The sequence below is a fragment of the Protopterus annectens genome, chromosome 5.part0 (genome assembly GCF_019279795.1).
Source record: "Protopterus annectens isolate FY-2018-M chromosome 5.part0, PAN1.0, whole genome shotgun sequence".
Taxonomy (NCBI): Eukaryota; Metazoa; Chordata; order Ceratodontiformes; family Protopteridae; genus Protopterus; species Protopterus annectens.
In genome coordinates this window covers 661,356,935-661,375,555 of record NC_056735.1, presented here as the reverse complement: position 1 = coordinate 661,375,555, position 18,621 = coordinate 661,356,935, and the positions used below count along the sequence as shown (strand labels likewise).

Below are 18,621 nucleotides of genomic sequence, written 5' to 3'. Positions count from 1 at the left end.
ATGGTTAAGTGGCCACTGAGAATATTGCTTTGCTCACGAGAAACATGTGGTAAAGTTCAGGACCACAGATGAGTATGCCAGATTCTTTCTGAAATTAAAAAAAAATACTAACAAGAGAGGCTTAGGTTAATTTGGATGTAGTTGATGGCAGAATGCAACATTTGCCCAGCATTATTTTGTTGAATGGTAAGAAATGGATTGAAAGATAATTGGTAACAACCTAAAACATGTATTGTTTTCTATGGTATGGATGATCATTTGTTATAGTTTTTTCCAACGAAAAACATACAAACAGTATGTATAAACTGGACATCGAATTAAACACTGTACAATGTCTTGGAGAAAATGTGGGGAGAGGGAACTTATTATGGCTTGAATCTGCTGAAGATTATGGAACAACTGTGGAGGTATGGAACATATTGAACAGGAGAACGCTGATTTTGATAAAAATGCTACATATTAGTCGCATGAGGATGAACACAATGAAAACGAGACTGCAGTAGGTAATGAGGAAAGCACAGAGAAGTCGTGTAAAGTGCAAATACAAAATGTTTTTATGCATTGTCAAGCCACTATAAAAATGAGGAGGCTCAGCATGAACAAGTAGAATTGAATAATACCTCTGAAAATTGTAAGGAAAAGAATGTTTTTGTTATAGCAAAATAAAATTGCAAAGAAAGAGAAATGATAACGTGAAAGTTATTGCAATAAATGTTAACAGCTTAAAGAGTGATGTAAGATGTTTAATGTTGCTGAGATGATGTCAAGAGCAAAAAGCTGACATAATATGTTTAGAAGACACTAGATTTTTTAATAAGGTACAAGAAGACCAGATGGAAAAGTTGTGGGAAGAGAAAATTCTTTGGACCATTGGAAAGGAGCTCTGTTTAGGCATAGGAATATTGTTTTAGGAATGAACAACTGAAACATGTACATGATATCATTATTATCCCTGGGAAATGTGTGCTTTCTGATGTCGGATATGTGAAAAAAGGTGTGCAGTATAATTGCAATGTATGTCTACATTATCATAATTGTAATGTATGTCTACATTATCATAATTGTAATGTATGTCTACATTATCATCAAAAGTAAGTGTGTAGATTTGGGGGAATAAACAAATATGTAATGGTTAAAATGGACATAATACTTTTAAGGAATCTGATCTGTAATTTTAGAAAATGTATACGGAAGATAAATCAGGATGTAAAGACATATAAAGATTTTATAAAGTATGGAAAATTGCAGTTAAGGAAGGAAAGAATATATACATATACAGGAGGACATTTGGAGAAATAAATAGATTAAGTTATCTTATTTTTGTCAGATGGTTTAAAATAGGTACAAGGGGAAAGAGAGAAGTGAGGCTATTCGAGTTAAAATTGGAGATGATGAAGAGTGGATTTGAGAAGGCAAGGGTGGGGGAAATTAGTAACGTGGAAGAGTTTAAAAAGGAAATAGAAGTTTTATGGAAGGGCCACGGGTCTGTAAGGGCTTTTATAAATTCTGGTAATTGTGGTATATAGTGTACAAGGAAAAATATAGAAAGGGGTATATGAAGATGGAAAGGAATTTCAGGAGGAACAAAAAGAAGAATCTGTAAGTACAATGCAGGATTGTGAAGAAGCTTTACATAAACAGGAGAAAAAGGTCTTCAAGAAGGAGAGGTTCTTGCAGAATAATAACATCTTAAGCCCTACTGCAAATGCCTCCCATTCTGCATCTATACAGTAGGATGAATAACTGCATCACAAATTAGCATCCCAAAAGCACAACCACATTAATGTCAAGTCTCTTACTGCAATAAAAAATTTAAACCACACTAACAAAACAGTTGCAGCACTTCTTAATGTCATACAGGTAGTTCAGAACCTGGAATGAGTTTGGGAAGCTCTGCCACAAGTCAGAATATGATGTTAGAGGTGCTTTAAAAAGCATTTCAACCATAGATAGCTGATAGTGGTCATTTAGTATTTCGCCAATTGATGTGACTTGGCAAAAAGTTTTGCCTTCTTTAAACTGTGTTTGCACCTTTATATGTGTGCTTGTGTGAGTGACTATCTGAGGACAGAAGAGAGGAAACAGAACTGCAAAGGTCCTCTGTAGAGGACAGTCCAGTAGTGTGTATTAAGTCAGCCTGCCTTAAAATCCATCTCTGTGCCTTCATCCTGAAAGATGTTATTGGTAGGATATCATCAATTTACACAACTTGTCTGAAAGATAAAAGTGACCGCTTTGATGTCAAGATGTTGTCAAGGATAGAGTTGTAAATACCTGACAGTTGAAATCTACATTATAATTGATATGTACTGACATAGGATTAAAATTGTTTATACATTTTTACATTTTCTGCAAATAAACAGTTTGCAGACACAATTTAACAGATGATAACTAATCTTTATAAGTATGTATGTATGATTGTGTATATATAAACATGCATAAATGTTTCTGTTTCAGTCGTTTAGACCTCTCAACCCATTAAAAGAGGTAATGAGTTCAAGAATGCCTAACTTCGCTACATAAAAATAACCGTATGTGTAATAACGCATAATTACCTTCCCATAAATCTACTGTTTGAAAGATGTCAGTTGTTGTGACTCCATATGCTTCTGCACTTCTGAGGAACTCAGAAATTTGTTCCATTTGTTTGAAGGCCATCTTAGATTCAGAAATTTTTCTCACTGGTCCTTTTCCACTTGAGTGTAAACTGTTTATCAAGTTGCATAAAATCTATCAAAATAAATATAGAGAAATATGATAACATTGATGAAAGCACATTCTGTTGGCAAAGCTTCATGTCATTTCAAAAGTGATGCATTAAGAGCTTCTGCTATTAGACATTTATCAATTAACATTTAGCTTTTCTACAATAATTAGTATGTGTGTGTGTGTGTGTGTGTGTGTGTGTGTGTGAGTACATAATAGTAAAGAGATTCATTTAAGAACAGCTCACCATACTTTGAAAAATTATGACTGGTTATATATGTATATATATGTCACCAGACAGTAATTTGATTATATAGCACAGATGAAAAATGCTAATACTGGAAAACAGGTAAAACCTAGTTGTGCATGCCTTTCTGAATGTTTATTTAGAAATTTTTAATTTTTGCAAGGAACTCACATATGCTACAGCCTCAAATGAGATGACTAAACCATTAAGAGTTTAATTTTTTGATGACACAGCTAATTATATAAATGGGGAATTCACAAAGGACATATTATTGTAAATCCCTGCCAGATGAAATCTGCATTACAATTTATTGTACATGTGTTTTGGTAAACTTTTAGAATTCAGGAACAATCCTAATACAGTGCTGCATGGTGCTCTAGTATGAAGATGTGCAGCACCACGTAGGGGTGGCACTGTGGCCATGCTGAATGCTAATGAGGCAGTCTGAGGGAGAGGCATATGCTAATTAGCCATGTGCTCTCTCTCTCTCTCTCTCTCTCTCTCTCTCTGTCCCAACAACCAAATACAATAGCAGTATGGGGCTTGGGAGGTGGGGGTATACTAACTACCAGGGAAACTACAATTGTGCCATAATGGCACTTACAGCAGACTGTGGATTTGGGTGAGGGGAAACACTACCCCCCCAGGTATACTACACTTATGCTGTAGTGGCTCTTAAACTATTAACACGTATGGAGGAACCAAGAGATGGGGGAGGGCAGACAAGTCAGGGACAAGTATCTATTTTATCTATTTTATTGCATCACCTATTCTGTATTGTAGTGTTCTGTGCCATCACTGCTTGATTTCTGTATTTTGATTCCGTAGCTTTATCATGTTGTTTGTTTTTGGTGTTTGCCTCTACTGAAAATGAGCTCACCCTGGCCCAGTAGACCTCCTAGTAAACAAATGCAAATAAATAAGTAAATAAAGTACAGTGAATATGTGTGTGTGTGTGTGTGTGTGTGTGTGTGTGTGTGTGTGTGTGTGTGTGTGTGTGTGTGTGTGTGTGAATTTGTATGTGAATGTGCACTTGTGTGTGGTGGGGGGAGCAACTGAGGAGGAGGAATGTCAGTGCCTATACAAGCAGCACTTAGCTACTACAGCATACAGATTAATGATCTGCATGTCAATATAGTAAATGTTATTCAAAGACATGCACATTCATTGATAATGAAGTATTTCCTGATTGTGGCTATCTTGTCTCTAAATTGCAAAACAATATGTTGTGTGAGCAGAGCTGCATGGCTCAAGTTAGGCCCTTTCATAAATTTCCAGAAATATCTACTTTAACCTTTTCCTTAAATTTTCTTAACTAGGAAAATGAACAATCCAAAAGACAAATTTCAGCCACAACAATAGATGATATTTTTAAAGATAATAACATATAAATACTACTAGACCGAGTAATCAGTGAGTGAATGAATGAAAGAAAGATTGAATGGATGGACATTAAATGTAAACAGCAAATTAAAATAAGACAGAGAAATCAAAAAACTAAGATGAATTAAACAGTTATTTGAACAGCATTTAGAATTGTGCAAGCTTACAAATTCAAAATTATTAATAAACATAGAATTAAGTAAAAGAAGGAGAACTCTTTTACAAGAACAAAAGATCTTGAAAGCAAATAGCTATATAGGCATTTTAGCAGTTAGCGTTGCCGCCTCACACCAAGAGGTTCTCCACTTCGATTCTCGGTTGGGGTGCCTTCTGTGCGGATTCTGCATGTCCTCCCTGTGGTCCTGTGGGTTTCCTCCGGGTGCTCCGGTTTCCTCCCACATCCCAAAGACATGTTGTAGGTGTATTGGACACTCTAAATTGGCCCTAGGCATGAGTATGTGCATGTGTGTGCCTTCTGTGAAAGGTTGGGCGCCGGGCTGGCAACTCAACACCGTAAAACTCCACTGCCAATCATGAGTGAACATCTGATCCATTGTGGCGACCCCTAACCAGGAAAAGTCGAAAGAAGAAGAACTGCATCAGGGAATCTAAACTCATAACAAATGTGATATGCTATGTGTGTGTGTGTGTGTGTGTGTGTGTGTGTGTGTGTGTGTGTGTGTGTGTGCGTGTGTGTGTGTGTGTGTGTGTGTGTGTTTATGAAGACTGAAAGCTCAAATGACTGATAATCAAAATATCTAAAACTCAAAATATCGAAAATGGAATTTGGCCTTTCTCCAGTGTTGTGTGATCCTGGAGTTGGTATATGTAATTAGCAAGGGTGGGGGACATGCAGCCCCCCACATGAGAGGTGCAGGGGGCTTGCCACCTGCTTTTAAAAATATTTTTGATATTTTGAGTTTCAGATATTTTGATTTTCAGTCTTTTGAACTTTTGATCTTCTGACATACACCCATAGCAGGGAGTGTGGGGGTGCAGCCCACCATATGGGGGGTGAGGGGAGTGTGCCCCCATGCTTATACTTGGAGATCAGTAATATAGTTTGTGTTTTATTTGTTTCTGTATGTACTTGTGCTGGAATAGAGTGAGTGTTGGCATCCTGTGTGTTTTCAGCATTTTGAGTTTTCAGTATTTTGAGTTTTCAGTATTTTGAACTTTCAGGATTTTGATCTTTCAGGATTCTGTAGCGCTCCTATATATATATATATATATATATATATATATATATATATATATATATATACATGGGTCTACTTCACGTCACTGAAACTCATTAGACTGAGCACACTTGACTGTAAGCTCATTTCACTGAAACTCATTTTGTTGAAAGGTATATGCCCTTTCCCCAATGTAGTGTGATCATGGAGTTAGTATATATAGCAAGGGGTGATTGGTGGGGGGAGATCAGTCACCAGTGGTGTACCACAGGGTTCTGTGCTGGCTGGGCCCCTTATTGTTCAGAACTCATTTCTCAGAAGTCCAAGCAAACTTGGATGGCCTGTGGCTCACCAAGTTCACTGATAATTGCAAACTGGGAGCAATCATTGAGTCCCCCAGTGATGTTAATATACTGCAGGTTGAGTTAAAGCAGACAAATTATTGATGCCAAAACCACTGAGTAAAGTTAAATGCAAAAGATGCATTATTATTACCTTTGGGAAAGCTGGCATCCCTGCTAATTACATTATAGACAGCACCCCCCTAAGTGTAAACCCAGTGGTACGTGATATGGGTACTCAGGATGACAGCAATCTGAACTCTGACTACCATGTATCCACAGTAGTAAGGAAATGCTTTATATAGTGCATCTTATAAGTAAAAGCAGCACATCTAGATCAAAGGATGTTATAATTCCATTATTCTCAGCCCTCATCAGACCAGTAACTGAGCACAGTGCTCCCTTTTTCATGTACCTCGCCAGTCACCTGCAACAGCTGGAGAGAACACAGAGGTTTCTCACCAAGAAATTAAAAGGTACACAAAACAAGTCTTAGGTGGAAAGACTGAAAGCCTTCTTACTGTATTCTGTCTCCTACAGGCTGCTAAGGGGTGGATGACCTGTGCCTGGCTTTCAGGTAAGTCTCTGTCCCGGCCCTAATGGAAATGCTACATATTCGTAAATCTAGCTGCAGGAGGGTCACACGTGCCAGGGATCTAAACCTAGCCTCTGACATGAACATGTCATGTTGGAGAGATAGATACATCTCCCAAGACTTGACACTTCTCTGCAACAAGCTTCTAATTCACGTGAAACAGAGCCCATCCCTGACACTCTTCAAACACAACCTAGATCAATGAATGGGTGATGGCAAATTCACTCCTGGGGTGGTGCCCATGTCTCTTCTAAACAGAGGAAGTCGGTATTGCCTACCATAAAACCTTACCTCTGTGAACTTCACTCACCTAACCACTGACAACTAGGGCAACTTGAGATAAGTATGGCTAGGTGATGATATAGAGGTGTTGAGTACACAATGATCTAGCCAGAGTATGTCAGGAACAGTTAGGGACACCTGGACAATGTTTGAACTATACCTGTGTGACATTCACAGAGTGAGAGAAGCAGACTGACAGTACATCTTGTGATATGGCAGCTGTATCCACCACTGCTAATACACAATCCAGTTGCATTTGTGCATGAGCTGACCATTGCTGGAGAGACTCAGGGGCCAGAACTGTGACCTATGTCACAGCAGACAGAGGCAAAAGGGAGGCCTGTAGCTGCTGGACAGCTAACTATCAGTGACATGTAATTCCAAGATATTTACCACAGACCTCTATTGTTGTAATCCCTATTTCCCATGCCTGCATCCTCCAACTGTGTCCAATTACATGGGGAATGCTATTACATACCTTGTATAAGGCTGTATTCTTTTATGTGCAGAAATCTTGTGGTAGAATGCAAGGACAGTGCAGTCTGTTATCATAGAGGAAGTCACAAAACTGTGTACCATAGGCAGCAGCTTGCCTTTTGTAGGTACTGCTCATAAATAGCTGATGGTCTGTACACCAATCTGTGGCTCAGACTTGCTAATTGCATTCAGAACAGTTGGGTTGCATTTTCATTAGACAAAGTCATGACAACACAGTGCTGTATTTGAGGCCTTCATGAAGGCCTTGACCCTTTTTCCTGGCCTGTGAGAAGGACATTATTGAGGGGTGGGGACTACAACATCACAAAGGGTAGGTTGAAATGCTGCGCACTGTTTGAATTTATGTGGTATGTCCACAGTTTTGCATGCTGTGTTTGGCCATTGTGAAGAGACTTTTTGATTATGTGGTAGTTTACTGTTTAACAATGTGGGCTGAGGTCAGTAAGGAGACAGACAGATGTGAGTGTCATATGTCATTTGCATCAGAATATGCATGTTGCTGCAGTAGCCACTGGTATATCAGCTGTATATGTTTCTAGGGAAAGACTTTGACACATGTCCCTGTCACTTGACCATTCCCCCCTACCCCGTAATGTATGGGTGTTGTGTGGATTCCCTGTTTTAAGTGTTAGGGAGGTATGGTAGGTCTGTAGAAGGTAGCTGAACATACTGCATATGTTGCAGGCTGCAGCTGCTGCATTCTGCCCAGGAGCCATACTGGGTATTGCAAATATATTGTGGGACAGCAAGCTGTATATGTGAGTGAGGGAGCAGTGTCAGCTCTGTTGTCACAGCATAGCCAGGGTGAGGGTACCCATAACAGTCCAGGTGAAGCATGTGCCTCTGGTACATACGTTATGTAATAGTGCCATCCAGAGAGTGGTAGGTGAAATTAAGGACACCTATACATATTTGTGACATGTGTCCCAACCTACAGGCCTTTGAGGTGCTAATATGTGTGACAATGAGTGCAGTAGCAGAATAAAGTTCTGCTTAAAATTGCACAGCTCAGTCATTTAATTGTTCCAACAACCATGTACTTGACATGCAACACACTGGAATGAAAGCTAGTAACAGATTGAGCTATGGAGTCAATACTATAGCAGGTGTATTTGCAATACATATGTGCATGCATACAGTCTGTTACACAGGATTGGCATGAACATGTGTGATCGTTTTTTTATGACATGTGACACTGAACTGTCTATCATGATTTCACAATCCCAATATGTACCGACTTGGCAGTACGTCAGCACACAACATAGGTTGTTTGACAAGTATGCCGAATGTAGGTGGCAGAACTGTGGACATTCCGCAACAGTCTGCAGTTCTCATCTCTACCTGATATCCTAATCCTCACATACATCCATCAACATTTATTTGTCTGCATACTAGCTTGGTGTCTGTATCACAGTCCCAAGTATGTTGCCATTTGCCTTACTATATGTACAAGCAGTATGTCGCTGGCAATAAGGATATGTTTATGGAAATACCTGATATTCATTAGAGCTGAGTGGCCTAGTGGGGTAATGCATTGTGCTGTAATTCACAGCGTCCGGGGTTTGAAATTTGGCAGGGTGATAATTTTGCTGATGTGCAGAACAGTGTCAGACAGACAAAAGGTGATTAAAGCAATTTTATGCAGCTTTAAGCAATGCGGCATGGTGCTTAGCCCCATTTAAATCCACGCTGTTTATAAAAAAGAGGTGAAAGGAAAGTGATGAAATGGGGTAAACAGGGGGAAAACAATATGAAAGGCAGGTAGAGATGTGCAGGAAAGGACCATACCTCTCCATTTCTTGTACAACAACACATGTGCATGTTGTGGACAATTTGGAATTTGGAGCCTCACATCCCAGAGGGAGGGGTATGGGCAACATAACTTTGTTGATTAATTGCTGTGATGATTGATTGATGGCAGTGTAGGTGTGAGTGTTGTTGCTGGGTGACCACTCTCTCTCTCCACGCCCACACCTTGTGGGAGGGTGGGCCATGTCCCCTGAGGGGGTTCCACCCATGGGTGGTGCAGGACCAGCGGAGGGGCAGCTCCAGGTCTGGAACCCAGTGCCACGGCCAGATGAGATAGGGTAGGTGGGTCTGCAGGTACTGGCCTACCCACGTGTGCTATGGTGTTGAAGTTTTTTCAAAGTGTATAGGTTAGTCAGGCACAGAACATTTAAACATTAGTAATAACAGCATGTATGGGTGTTCCAATTAACCCAGAACAATAAAATTGCATAGCATACAGAACACAGCAACAAATGGGATAACAGTCAGTACTGTAACAGCATGGCAGTAACAGTTATGGCAAAAGGCCAACAACATTGGCATTTCAACAAGGTATGTTAATATGCAACCACTGTAATACGTAACAATAATAAAACACAAGGCCCAACATAAGGTTTTGAGAACAACATACGTGAAATGGAAACCATACTTGTAGTATAAAAAAAATAATATTTGTGATGCAGATAAGGGTTGGGGGGAGACAAAAACATTAAATTAACAACAGTATAGACTTATATTTATTGCAGCAGTACTGTTCTATACTCTACAGGTCTGCCCTCACTTTTATGTCTACAAATGCCCTATATCTTCTTTAGCATGTACATACCTCTCAAGCTATCTGCATGGGATAGTATGGGCCAAGCTGTAACACCTACAGGCACACAGCTACAGGGGAGTATTACATGTCAGGGTTTCACTTTATATTGCCAAAATGCTGAAATATCCATTTTCAGCATTTCAACAGTATAAAGCCAAAACCATCAAAACACCAACACCTCACAATCACGAAATCACAACATCGAACACACAGTATGCAGCACACAACACACAAACCATAACACCCACGCCACAAAACACTGAAATACAACACAACATCACACAGACACACACCTACACTACACAAATGCAGGGGGGCAAGCCCCCTTGCAACCCCCACCCCACCCCACTACTTATATATACTAACCCTGAGATCGCACAAACAGTAAAAAAAAAAAAAAATCACACACAGCCAACACACACACTCATACCTCCACCTCCCTACCCTATCCCACTCATACAAGTTTCAAAAACACTCACGCACATTCACTCACTTTACACTGCAGACACCATCCCAGCTGAACACTTCCATATGATAACATCAATGCATAAGCGTGAATTCGACATAGTCCCATTCGCGATTATGCACTTTTGTTATTTTGAGGTTTTGGCTTCATGGACACGAATTGCTGAAATTCGATATTTCAGCAATTCGCATTTATGAAGTGAAACCCAGGGGAACATATATGACTACCAAGGTGTACTGTGCATTGATGTTGTGTGAGTGTGCTGCTGACATACTTTGACTGCATGTTAAATCTGTGTCCAAGGGTTTTGGCAATAGTGATCACTATCCATGACAGCGTGACACTTGAGAAACATGTATCGTGCATAGTACAGAAAGTTTACACGTATCCTGCCATCCTTGGCAGGCATGGGGTTAGATTATCAGCAGACATTCACAGATGCACCAGGCATACAGCCATAACAACAATAAACAGTTTTATTTGTCATATTAACTTGGAATAATAGTGTACTTGTGAATGTTTAATTTAATGAAGCCTTATCACCTTGCTGAGCAATGCTGTTTACATACTAGTACAGCTGGAAACAAGAATTAGTATACCATTGGAATAGCTACTACAGACAATTTATTTACCTGTAATTCCTGTGGTGAGAACATCTGTTAACAATGCATAACTCTTTATATACATATTCTGTTTCTATAAATATATATTAGTACTAGTCCCTGGAGTCCAACCCCAATCTGTGTGTGAAAAAAATTAACAAGATATATATAATTTAGCAAACTGAGCTACTGATCCACTGCATTGTGTTGATTGACTGATATGTGTCTAGAGCTCACCTGGTAACAAATTCTGACCTGGTAATGTAGGTAGTGAGTCACACAAGGGCTGCAGTGACACTTGAACACACATGCATGAGATGCATGCATGAAAGAGAGGTGAACTGTGTATTACTACTTGGAATGCAGGTTTACACATTTAACCCCTTGTGGATGGGAATATGTGTGATGTGTACAGACCTACAGACCATATCGGGGTGCTGGGTTGCCTACCTGACCCATATACAGTTGCAGATGGTATATTTGCAGTCTACAGCAATTACAGTTTCATACTTGTCTGCATCAGCATAACTATGTTCAGGAATGCATATAGCTGAAATGGAAAGGTTAACACAAGACAGTCCTGAGGGAAACACTATAATACCTTACACATTACTATTCAAGGTTCAGATTTTATAGTGCAGAACAAATATAATGCAGTATATCTTGTAGTACAGCTACACATCTACACTTTAGCAAAACAGCTCTTTATTGGTCAACCTTCAGTCACGTCATGATATTATACAGATGTTTACTTCACAGCACTTGTAATCCTCAATTTCTTGACCAACAGCCCAAAATACACACAACATTTGGCACAAGAAACCTTTATTGAGGATGACGTGAAACAGTTAACAGTCTTTTTATTGTTGAACACTTTACATAATGCAGGCATTGAAAGACAGCTGTTATTCCACACTGTATGCATTACTAACTTTATTTCCTTAACAGTTTTGACTGCAGGTGTACTTTATTTCTTGAAATTTATGAATGCAGATGATTTATTCCCTTCACATTATGAATCCAGATGTACTTTATTACCAGAACATCATCATTACTACAGTATACACTTGTTATTCCTTAACATTATTAATGCAGTTGTAAATTGCTTTCCTTAACATTATCAGGTGTCATCAATAATCAAAGTGGAACACCTGAAGTCGTACACCAACCAATAAATCCAAAAGAGGATGCAGGATTGTCAGTATCGTGACAGGGCAAAAAAGAAGTGTTGTCTAATAAAAATACTTCCATTAATAGTAATAAGGAGACATGCTCTCCAGCATGAACCTGCTCACAGTCTCTGTTCTGTTTTTTTTTTTTCATTTGCAGCACTGCAATTCACAATGTTGTTTACCTGCATTCAAATTAAAATCCATGCACTGTTTTCCTGTGATCATTAAATGCAAAAAGGGATAAAGCCTGTTTCCAATGTTCTGTTTTCATTTATTGTACTCCAAATAGAGCAATGTCTGTAGACTGTCTTTCTTACATAGTGTAAAGCACAACATAGAGAGTATATTTTTTAAATGATCAAGATTGTGCTGCATGTCCACAATCATTTAAAATGCTGACTGTTTCTTCCCTGTGATCCTAAACTATATTTATTTTATTTTTATTTTACATTTGTTTACTGTGGAGGTCCGAATGGGTTTTTGGCCCATTTTCAGCGGAGGCCTGGGGAGAAAAGCTCCACAGGTATTGTTAACAAAGCTATTGTTTAAAATGATGCAACGATGCATGTTTAAAATGCAAAGCAAAATGTCAAAGCTCTACTTAATAAACTATGCTTCCCATCTGGTGTATGTATTAATGTCAGTGGTGCAATTCAGTGTATGGCAAAGTTGTTGGATGCATTATTTCTATGGTACATATCAATTTGCAGCAAAAATGTAGGTTGTATTAAACAGTGAGTAAACATTAAATAGGAGATCACCAGTTACAAGATCTGAAAATCAAGCACAGCAGCAGAACTGTTGTAAATAAAGGAATTTGGTTGTTAGAAATTTGAATGTCATATGCTGCTTTCCTGCAATCATTTAAAATGCAAAACACACCAGCAATACTGATATAGAGGGATAAAGCCCTGACTATGACCAAGGTGACCAATGTTCCTTTAGATGAGCAGACACCTGTTAGAGTATGTGAGTGTCCCTATGTCACAATCGGTTTAAGGAGGGGCAGTGGTGCAGCGGTTAATGCTGTCACCTCACAGCAAGAGGTTCTCTGGTTCAATTCTCGGCTGGGGTGCCTTCTGTGTGGAGTTTGCATGTTCTCCCTGCATTTGCATGGGTTTCCTCTGGGTACTCCGGTTTCCTCCCACATTCTAAAGACATGCTTCTGGAGCATTTCTCCCCGGGCCTCTGCTGAAAACAGGATCTGTGGAACCTAGTCGGACTTTCCCGGTCAACAAATGTTAAATAATAATAATAATAATAATAATACTTAAGGAGCTTGTATTTGACTCACCATGCCATGAGCATTATACTTTTCTTTGGCAGATCACAGAAGCTGGCATGTGTCCCAAGAAAGCATAGTGACTGCCCCGGTAATTAGATTATACATTTACTGCCCAAGGACAGAGTTTAGATCCATAACAATAAATACCCCTCATGGCTACCAGTATTATGGCCATACCATGTACTGAGTTCACCTTGATGACGGTGAATGCATGAGCAGAGGCAGTACCTTGATTCTACAGGCATAAGGGCCAAAATTTTCTTTTTCTATGAGCTTTTTGCCTCCATGTGTGCTAAGTATCTCCCAGATCATACATGTTCATTTATTCATGTATTCAGGACTTTCACCTGGGATAATGCAAGAGCTTTCTAGAGGTGCCATCATTCAAGTAATCACAAGGGTGCCTTTAGTCTTCACTATTCATATAAATGCATCTGGCTTACCATGTGAACTGGAGGCCATAGGCAACCATATCCATCTATCCTGATTGTGACCAGGCGCACTCTGCATCACCAGCTGGGTGAGTCATGCTTATCCCACAGACAAAGACCAGAAGGCATTCTTATCTTCTGGCCCAAACTGGTGGGTGCTTTTCCAATGCAGTAACCTACGTCATTCCTGGTATGGGCTCTGATTGTGCTTTTTCTTTGCCCAGACCCCACCCTGACCCGCACTCCCTGATGTATGCATGTCCCACACATTTGTCTCCTATGAGCTACTATCATCAGCTTTGAATTCCCAGCCAACAACTTCCCATCGGCAAGTGATTTTCATGCAAGCTTTCAATTCCCCATTAGCACTATTAGCCTTGGAACCACGTTATGCCTCCCCCTTCTGGAATACATCAGCCAGTCCTGACACTAGTTCTCATTCCCCCACCTGACTTTTCTTGTGCCCATGCTACTATCTGAACTCTGGTCATTTGGGTCATATTCAGGGTTTTAGCCATCTCTACCCAGAAGTGGAACTAAAAAAAAGAGTTTATATTATATGCTCAAAGAGACTTTTCTTCGAACATAAAATCATCAACACATAAAGAGCAAAAGCTCTAAAGAGTGAATGGACACATTCATAATCAAGTGGGGGGCTTTGATCCCCACCCCAACCCCGATGTGAGGGGTGTGCCCACCCCCCCTAACTAAATATACCAACTCCGAGATCGCTCTATATTGGGGAAAGGGCATTTCCCACTAACGGCCAACTAAATTTTTTCCTGAGGAAAACATTTGCGGAAGTGGCCATTCGGTCTTTAGTGTTCACTCTTTACATGTCAATCATTATATGTTCGAAGAAAAGTCTATCCAAGCATATAATATAGACCCAAAAAAATCCATATTTACGTATCAAACAGCTATTAATGTTTTACTGTATTTCAAGCTTATCATCCATTGAAGTCGTGTCTTTCTTGCTGTGAGCATGCACAAATAAGGACTGCATGGAAATAAAAGTTTATTTGCATGAGTGCTGCTGCATTTCCATTGTGTCATTGATCTGCTGATGATGATAGAGGTGAGGTGCTTTGCTTTTCTCTTGACATTTTAATTTGAGGATAGGGTGGCATAGTTCTACCATTTGCCTTTTTTTAATTCAGTCACAAAGAAAACCTTATTCTTTACCCCAAAGGAGAAAGTAGTGGAAATATAAGGTTCAGAGCTATAGCTGGCTCATCTAGCACACTATGTCATTTCCCAGTCTGCCATCCCTAAACCCTATGAGTTGAAGAGCAAAAAAAAGGGGAAAAATAAAACATCTTCCTGTAACTCAGTTATTCACTTTAGTACTGGCATTCAGAATTGCTGGTTCAAAAATGAATGCTGTGATCAGCATCCCCCCAAACTTGCCCCATAACACCTTTTGCCTGGGATGGCTGCCCTTCTTCATCCTACTCTAGCAACACTTCTGATAAAGATGTTTGCATTAATGAATGAAAAAAGTGAAATACTAGAAATAATAATGCCAATAAAACATAAAAACACAAAAAATAAAACTATTACTAGCAGGATTCCCTTAACAAAATAATATCAAACTTAAATAATGGAAATATTCTACTGAAATATTCAAAAACGTATCTCTGGGTTGAGGTACTGGTTTAAAGCTTCTTCACTTTCACTATGCTTTCATTTAAACGGTAAACCTTTTTGAGGTTAGTTCAAACTTTACTTTGTCTTCTTTCTGCCTTAAATGTGAGATTCATGTTGAAACCAGAACAAAAAGAAAGGAACAAACTTCCTTTTCCCCAGTCACAAATTCCAGCGTATCTTAGGGATCCCAAAAGGTTCTCAGACTAGCTGAGGTATATAATCCCAATGCCTCCTTTTTCTGGAGTTTTCCTGCAACAGCTGTAAAGCTAAGGGGGTCTACTTTATTCTGTCAAAAGCTGAAAAAGGCAAATACAAATAGCGCAACATGTAAAGAGTGAACCGCGAATATGTTGAACGAATGAAACCGCAAAAAGGGAAGTGTCAAATCTTCATAGTTGGCTCATCTGCGGTATAACTCCATAAGGTAAGTGTGCGATAGTTATGGACCTTAGGGTTGGGGTGCGGGTTAATGTAAGTGAATAGGTAGGAAATGTATGTAAGGTTTAGTGTAGGGTTTTGTTAAGTGTATTTGTATGAAATATTTAGTTTGGGTATAGCTCTGTAGGGGAAGTGTGCGGTAGTTACAGACCTTAGGGTTAGGGAGGGGTTAAGGATAGTGCATGGATAGTTGTGTATGTGGGGTTTAGTGGAGGGTTAGCAGTAGAGTTTTGGTGGTTTAATTTAGGGTTAGAAGTAGGGTTTTGATTAGTGCATGTATGTGTTTTTGTATTGTGTTTGGGTAGGTAGTGTGTTGCGGGTGGTGGGTTGGCCGACTATGACAGTTCAAGCTTTTAAATTTCACGGTTTAGTACATTCGATGTATCCACATTTTGGTCTTTATGTGTCACACTATTTGTATTCGCCCTTTTCAGCTTTCGACAGAATAAAGTAGACCCAGCTAAGCACATAATGGGCATCATTATTGGATGCCAGGTCCACCTCTTCTAGCTCCTGTCACTTTGAAGGAGCAGTAGTTCCACTCTGACAGTCTCAAAGATCACAGTTCTCTTTTCCATGTCACAGTGATTAAGGACAACAATCTCCAAGAGAACTTCCATTCCTGTGATTGCTCTGATTACCTAATTCTTTCTCACACTACTGACAGTGGCTGTAAATGAGGATGAAGGCATAGAATGAACTGACAGCTTTATCCTGGGGTTAAGCCCTTGCTTCACAGCTACATACTGGCTTAGCACCCACAAAGTATGGTGGCTGTCCCATTCTGTTTTTCAGCTATATTGCCCTTTTTTTGGCAGTTCCATGACAGAAAGGAATATAAGCGACAATCAACTAGTGACCTAGATGGGAATAAGCAGCCATCCAGTATAGGGGGAGGGAGGTTGTCTAACCTGCTGCACCACTAGCATCTATTGGAAGGAGATGCATACAACATGTATGTCAGAGATCTGCAGCTGGAGCTACGTTTGCATGCATGCCTTCAAAAGACTTTGTTCAGGAGCATCCATGTGTACTGAGGACAATATAGCAGGTCATCACATCAATGAGCATGCATGCCATCTTTTGGGATGGAGTTAGTCCAGAAAACTCAGGAATTATCCTACTGGCTGCTTAGTAGATGGCAGTGCATTGAATATCTTTTGTGCAGGCAGAGGGAATAGAAAAAGATTATTAAAATTAATCTCATAGTGCTCCTTTCCATCACTCATGAACAAAACCCCAAGGAACATAAATTCATTTATAGTGCAACTTTCTCCCCATCTTACCCAACCATACCCTATCCAACCAAACCTGAAGGCAATAACCCACTCCTTAGTTGTAAGATACCATAGCCACATATACAGTACTAAGGTTAACCACAGTTGCTTCATTCTGAGTAGTACATCCCTGTAGTGCATGTTGCAGGTTACAGTCAAATGAGTCCAAAAGGAAGGGCAAAATCATCTGCAAAGAAGAGCCTCTTGGTTTGCAAATTAGCTGTCCCCTCACCCTCAGCTTCATTTTGATATCCCATTTAAAAATAACAAACAGGGAATAATGACAAGATGTACCCTTGGTATATTGAAAACCCTTCGTTAAATGAATCAGATGGTGCCACAACTTTCCCCTGTGTTTATACAGGATGCAGACAGCACAGAACTCTGACTCTGCTACATTGTACTCGTGAAGGATATCTTATACCTACTGTCAGGGTAGTCAGTCAAAACCTTTGTCCAAGTCCACAAAACAGTCATAGAAAAGATTAGAAAACGATCACATCTACTCACGCAACTGCATAATATTAAGATTTGGTCCACTGTTTCAAGGTGTGGACTAAATTTTTACTGTTCCTCTTGAATCTCACATTTGACAATTGGCCAGACTCTCCTCTTCAGTATTCTGGCAGAGGCTTTTCCAGCTGCCCTTTTATTCTACAGCAGGTTTCCTTGCCCTCTTAATACTAACTCAGTAAATAAGACATATACTTAATCATTTCCTAAGTCATGGCAGTTTGAGATAGAGACTTAATATAATCAGCAATTAGACCAGTATCCTACAGCAGTCCTGCAGCAGTCTTCAGATTAATTCCCACAACTTCCATTTCTTTACTGTGTGATTTTTGCAAATTGCTTAACCACACATTGCTCCCGGGTCACCCTTGAAAAGGGACTCTATGCCCACTGTGATTGTCTACATAACAAATGTAATTTAGTCCAAAATTAATTAGTCATTCACCAATTACCCACTTAATCTAGTTTACCATCACAGGACGGCCAAAGCCTATGCTGGCATTCAGTAGGTAAAAGGCAGAGGAGGCAGTCCTGAGTGGTGTCTCTGCCCATTGCAGGATGTAAACACACATAATTGAAGGAACACTGTTTTCACCTATGACACATCTTTAGGGTATGAAAGAAAAAGACAGCATTGAATAAAACCGCACAAGATCCCAGCAAGGATATGCAGGCTCCACACACAAGGCACCCCAGGTGAAAACTGAACTAGAGAACCAAAGAAAGTCAGACAACAATGTCAGCCAGTGTGTCACTGAACCATCTTCAAATTATTAATTCTCTGACAGAAAAATATTGGTGAGAGTCTATTCTTCCTGCTTGCACACAGGTAACATAATAACGTAGTATCAAAAATAATTATGATGTAAAGTTATCAGCTCCTCTGGATTATGTTGGAATAATGTGTGAAACTGTCACCCTGGAAGACCAGTTTCTTAGCAGAGAGTCTGGT

At 39.6% G+C, this 18,621-nt stretch overlaps 1 protein-coding gene across 2 annotated transcripts in view; it reads right to left on the bottom strand.

Annotated features, from left to right (window-relative positions):
- TAGLN3 (transgelin 3) overlaps positions 1–18,621 on the bottom strand; it is a 389,325-nt gene that overhangs the window by 143,097 nt on the left and 227,607 nt on the right. For both annotated transcript variants that reach the window (XM_044072509.1, XM_044072508.1), the window contains exon 3: positions 2,556–2,730. In XM_044072509.1, coding sequence (XP_043928444.1) covers positions 2,556–2,730 — 175 coding nt within the window. The remainder of the gene's footprint in view (positions 1–2,555; positions 2,731–18,621) is intronic.